The sequence below is a fragment of the Octopus bimaculoides genome, chromosome 28 (assembly GCF_001194135.2).
Source record: "Octopus bimaculoides isolate UCB-OBI-ISO-001 chromosome 28, ASM119413v2, whole genome shotgun sequence".
In the NCBI taxonomy this organism is placed as follows: domain Eukaryota; kingdom Metazoa; phylum Mollusca; class Cephalopoda; order Octopoda; family Octopodidae; genus Octopus; species Octopus bimaculoides.
The window spans coordinates 2,074,236-2,079,987 of record NC_069008.1 but is presented as its reverse complement, the minus strand read 5'-3'; the positions used below and the strand labels follow the sequence as shown (position 1 = coordinate 2,079,987).

The window sequence follows — 5,752 nt, the reverse complement described above, 5'->3', positions numbered from 1 at the left end:
AAATTATAAAATAAAAGGTCCTCGCAAGCAGAATTCAGTGTCCAATGAAGGAGAGGCTGGCACAGGTGCCAGGCGTTGGACTCGGTTTGACTTCGATTTCAGACCTCAAACCTCAAATCCCAAATTCACCTGGCTCAACAAGTCCTTCAAGCAGGGCCCCTCAGTGTCCAATGAAGCAAAGATATGAATTAGTGAGCCGGCCACACCTTTGGCAGAGGTCACAGACCATGCTCCTACCTGCCCTGCCCTGCCGGGTCCTCCCACGCACTGCACACCTCCGTATATCATCGTCATCATCATCATTTAACATCCATTGTACATGCTGGCATGGTTTGGACAGTTGCACCAGATTCCAGTATGATTTGGCATGGCTTTCTATGGCTGGCTGATGCCCTTCCTAACGCCAATCACTTTGAGAATGTAATGGGAGCTTTAACATGCCACTGGCATGAATGCCTTTGCATGACACCAGGTTGGTTTTACATGCCACTGGCATGGATCCCAATTTGCATGACACTGGTGTCTGTCATGACTGCGATTTTGCTCAGCTTGATGGGTCTTCTTCTCAAGCATGACATAATGCTAAAGGTCTTGGTCATTGCCTCCATGAGGCGCAACACTCAAAAGGAACTCGACCACTTTATCTCCATGAGGCCGAATGCTTGAAAGGTGTTCTTTACGTGCCACCAGCATGGGTGCACTTGGCTTGTTGGGTCTTCTCAAGCACATTGCCAAAGGTCTTGGTCACTAGTCATTGCCACTGTGAGGCTCAAAGTTCAAAGATCATGCTTCACCACTTCATCTCATGTCTTTTCTGCTTCTCCCCTGTCTAGATATATACGTCTCCTAGCATCCCTTCTGGCAATCTGATACAGTTCCCTGCTACCCCCCATTCTTCCAGGCCTGTTTCTTAGCTCTAATGGCCCCATCTACTGCATCCTCCACCACCATGTTACCCTAGGTCTTGATAAGACTTTGCACCAGCCACAGAATTGGTCTGTGGCACTCAGCAAGCTGTCCCTCAGAAATTCCTAGTTGCCCTCTATACCACAAGTCTTTAGCTCCTCCACCCTTTTATCGAATTTCACAATTAGGATGTCCCTAAATCTCTGATCATAAGAAGTGTCCTTAAGCTTCCAAATCCTTCTTTTCCAGATTGGTTTACTTCTTGGCAGCCTTCTGACCTGGAGCCTAAAGTCACTAATTACTAGTTTATGCTGATTGAAAAATAAAGATATTAAGATATTTTTCTTAACATGATATCAACGGTAGCCTTAACACACACACACACACACACACACACATACACATATATCTCATAAGTCTGACAAGTGTATCAGGTCTGTGTATCCTTACAAAACACAGACAAGCCTTAAAGGGGACAGTAATATAATGAAAGCAATAGAAAGCACACCAGTCACCATCTTATCTTCATTTTTCTGTTCTCGTCTTGTTTTCTTTTGACTTTAGACGCATTATCATTTACTGCCTTCTGTGATGTCAACTCCTCCACAGCTTGTGGCACCAACGTCACCACTGCCTATGATATCACCTCCTCTGCAGTGTAAGTATATATATTATCACCATTTCACCTTGCGTGTGTCTATAAAATCCTCTGAATCTGGAACATTTTAATGTTAATGAAATCACTGAACATGTCTTCAATATACTACAGACTTAAAATAGGCAACAATACTTTCACCTTGATATGTAACAGACATACTAAAGAAATGAATGGTAAAACTACCCACCTCATTAAATATGAAAGAAATGTCTACAAAAAGGCGCAGGAGTGGCTGTGTGGTAAGTAGCTTGCTTACCAACCACATGGTTCTGGGTTCAGTCCCACGGCATAGCACCTTGGGCAAGTGTCTTCTACTATAGCCTCAGGCTGACCAAAGCCTTGTGAGTGGATTTAGTAGACGGAAACTGAAAGAAGCCCGTTGTATATATATATATATATATATATATATATATATATGTATATATATGTGTGTGTGTGTGTGTATATGTTTGTTCCCCCCAACATCGCTTGACAACCGATGCTGGTGTGTTTACGTCCCTGTAACTTAGCGGTTCGGCAAAAGAGAGCGATAGAATAAGTACTAGGCTTCCAAAGAATAAGTCCTGGGGTCGATTTGCTCGACTAAAGGTGGTGCTCCAGCATGGCCGCAGTTAAGTGACTGAAACAAGTAAAAGTAAAAAAAGAGTAATAATTAACTGGACCATGGCTTTAGATGACACTTTCATAGGATGAAGCCTTCTCTGTATGTTTTGTATAATTGTACTATCAGCTCATGAAACTCCGATGTGATGTGTATAATATATAGATGTTTATATAATCTTAGCCCTCTTTCATTAACGTGTGGTAATTGTTCTGCATGTACTCTCTTGTACTCTTTTACTTGTTTCAGTCATTTGACTGCGGCCATGCTGGAGCACCGCCTTTAGTCGAGCAAATCGACCCCGGGCACTTATTCTTTGTAAGCCTAGTACTTATTCTATCGGTCTCTTTTGCTGAACTGTTAATTTACGGGGACATAAACACACCAGCATCAGTTGTCAAGCAATGCTAGGGGGACAAACACAAATACACACACACACACATATATATATATATACATATATATGACAAGCTTCTTTCAGTTTCCGTCTACCAAATCCACTCACAAGGCTTTGGCTGGCCCGAGGCTATACACCTTGCCCAAGGTGCCATGCAGTGGGACTGAACCCGGGACCATGTGGTTGGTTAGCAAGCTACTTACCACAAAGCCACTCGGTCATTTTCATTATGATAATGATGATCATGAAACAGTTAATATATTGCATACTCATTTATCAGATGATAACCTGAAGTATTAAATAGATGAAATGCATCAGGAAGTACCCTTTTCTTTGAATAGTCTTCTGTTTGATATTAAAACATTCCTTTCTTATGGTTTGCTTCTTTGTATCTTACAGTCCACCATGCCTTCTTCCACCTAAAATCAAGTGGTTACACAGATTTAGGTAAGCTAATTTATACAGTTTTATTGCATACTTTTTCTCGTAATTCGAATTACCTGCTTAGATATTTAAAGTTAGAGATTTAAGCTAATTCTTACTATTACAGTGTTAATTAAAATACTTTCATTATAGACATGTGATTGCTATTTCATACTTGGGTTAAGTTGTGCTGTTAGGGTTAGGGTTAGGATTAGCAGGAGGGAAATTAGGGTTAGGGTTAGGATTAGCAGGAGGGAAATTAGGGTTAGGGACAGGGTTAGGGTTAGCAGGAGGGAAATTAGGTGAAGTATGTTACCATTGTAATTAAGTGCTATGACAAGCATGAGTTAATTATTTTGAAAGACATGGGTCAACTGTTATTGTAATTAGGGACATATGGGACTGCTACTACTACTACTCTGAGAGTGTAGCGAGTGCTTTTATGTGCCACCGGCACAAGAGCCAGTCAGGCGATACTGGCAGCGGCCACGCTCTCAAAATGGTGTTTTTTACATGCCACCTGCACAGGAGCCAGTCCAGTGGCACTGGCAATGACCTCGCTCAAATGTATTTTCATGTGCCAGTAAGGCGACGCTGGTAATGATCACACTCAAATGGTGCTATTTATGTACCACTGGCACGGAAGCCAGACAACTGCTCTGGCAATGATCACGCTTGGATGGTTCTCTTAGTGCCCCACTGGCACAGGTGCCAGTCATCGAATTTGGTTCAATTACAATTTCAGTTTCTCTTGCCCCAACAGGTCTTCGCACGCAGAGTTTAGAGTCCAGTGAAGGAAAGGTTGGCACGGGTGCCAGTCATCAAACTTTGCTTCGATTTCGATTTCACATGCCTCAACAGGTCTTCGCAAGCAGAGTTTAGTGTCCAATGAAGGAAAGGTACGTAAAAGTGGGCTGCCTACACCCCTGGTAGAGGCCGCAGATTATGGTCTCACTTGGTTTGCCAGGTCTTTTCATGCACAGCATATTTCCAAAGGTCTTGGTCACTAGTCATTGCCTCGGTGAGGCCTTACTGTTCGAAGGTCGTGCTTCACCACCTCATCCCAGGTCTTCCCTCAACTGCTAAGGTGTAGTACTTTATCACACAGCTATCCTCATCCATTCTTGCCACATGACCATACCATTCTTTTTCTTTTTCAGAAGGAGTAAATTATTTACATTGGAAGAAAGATGAGAGCCAGAATGTAGGCAACTTTCAGTTAGTCAATGAAACCTGCGTATTTGTGCCACAAGATGGTATTTATGAAATAAGCTATGCAGTACAATTGCTCATTCCCAAAGATACCCTTCTAGCAGTTGTAACCCTGATGTTTCAGAAAAAAAATAATGAAGAAGATTATGTATTTATGAAGAAAAGTTGTAGTTCTTTAGATATGTCACAATACACCATAATGCAATCATCGTTTACATACCAACTTAAAGCTAATGATACAATCGTTTTGAGAATGAACAAGGCTGGATTCATCAGTCGCAATACACCCTCAGGCTATCTGTCTATAACCAGCTTACACATAAAAACTCAATAAAATGTCTGTGTTGTGCTTTAGACATGGATCAACTTCCTTTTGTTTATAAAACATTAGAGATTCTTTTGATTCTTTCTTTTCTATTATCCATTTTAATCATTGGTCTGTAGTTATATTGAAGCTCTTCTTTGGGGAGACTTTCATTTGATTATATATTGTCTGGTACTTCTTTAGCCATTCACATAAGATACGAAAAACAAAGAGAACGTTGATGTAAAGGAAGATAATTTGGACAACCATGAAGACACTGCCAAGTGTTTCTGTTTGAAGGCACCAAACTTCACACATAAACAAAATTATTGCCCTGCACACGTTAGCAAATGCAGGGTATTGTAGTCGCTCGTCTTTGCAAAATTACTGGAAAGCGGCTGAACGGATTTTCACCAAAATTTGGCATAAATACTCATTAAAGTTTGGTTTATGGAATTAAAATGATTTTTTTTCTTTGTTCACATAGACACAAACGATAAGCAAGGGAAATAACTCTGTTATTTTGTTGAAATATAAATTTGTCAGGTTATTAAATTAAATTTTATTTTAGCTTTGTGTATATGCCTTTCATTACTATCATTACTACTACTACTACTACTACTACAAAATCAAATAGAATTATGTAGAAAAATATTATTTGCATAGGTGATAATCGTTCTCACAGCAACAATGCTTTTCTCAATATATATGTAACGGTTAAGAATAGTTGTTATAACAGTATGTTGCAGGATACGAAAGATGAACAATGCACGAAGTTTTAAGAAAGTATTTATTTACCATTACATCACAATACCTTGCCTCGCCGGGCAGACTATAACATCCGAGAGCAGGCAAAAGAAAAATGTGGTAGAGTGTTTCTTTGCATAGTTTGGCATATACGAATTGTTAGTAGTAATTCATAGATAGTGATAGAATGATGTTGTAAGAGAATAGAATTAGAGCTAGTGAGAGTTGTAGGGTGTGGGACGTTGTCTCACAGTTGCTGACAATAAGCTTCATTACTCCCTCTGATCAAGTTTCTAGCTGGTCAGCCAGACTTCGTTGTGGTGTGACAACTCGTTGAGTCGTCACCGACTGGTGACTGAACTAACTTTTTGCTATGCCATAATCCGACTGCTAGAAATAGCAGTTATATTGCATAATGCCGCTTTTTTCATTAATCTCAATGAAAAAAAAAAATTTATTTATTTTTTGACATTTTTTTCAATTTCATCATTGTTTTCTTTTATT

At 40.1% G+C, this 5,752-nt stretch overlaps 1 protein-coding gene across 2 annotated transcripts in view; it reads left to right on the top strand.

Annotated features, from left to right (window-relative positions):
* Window positions 1-4,533, top strand: part of LOC106878338 (uncharacterized) — a 7,932-nt gene extending 3,399 nt beyond the window's left edge. Inside the window, exons 2-5 of one of the 2 annotated variants that reach the window (XM_052977515.1) lie at window positions 1,471-1,564; window positions 2,962-3,009; window positions 3,749-3,884; window positions 4,146-4,533. In XM_052977515.1, the coding sequence (XP_052833475.1) occupies window positions 1,471-1,564; window positions 2,962-3,009; window positions 3,749-3,867 (261 nt within the window). In that variant the 3' untranslated portion in view covers window positions 3,868-3,884; window positions 4,146-4,533. The remainder of the gene's footprint in view (window positions 1-1,470; window positions 1,565-2,961; window positions 3,010-3,748; window positions 3,885-4,145) is intronic. The other variant, XM_014927533.2, reaches the window with a different exon arrangement.
* The last annotated feature ends 1,219 nt before the right edge of the window (window positions 4,534-5,752 follow it).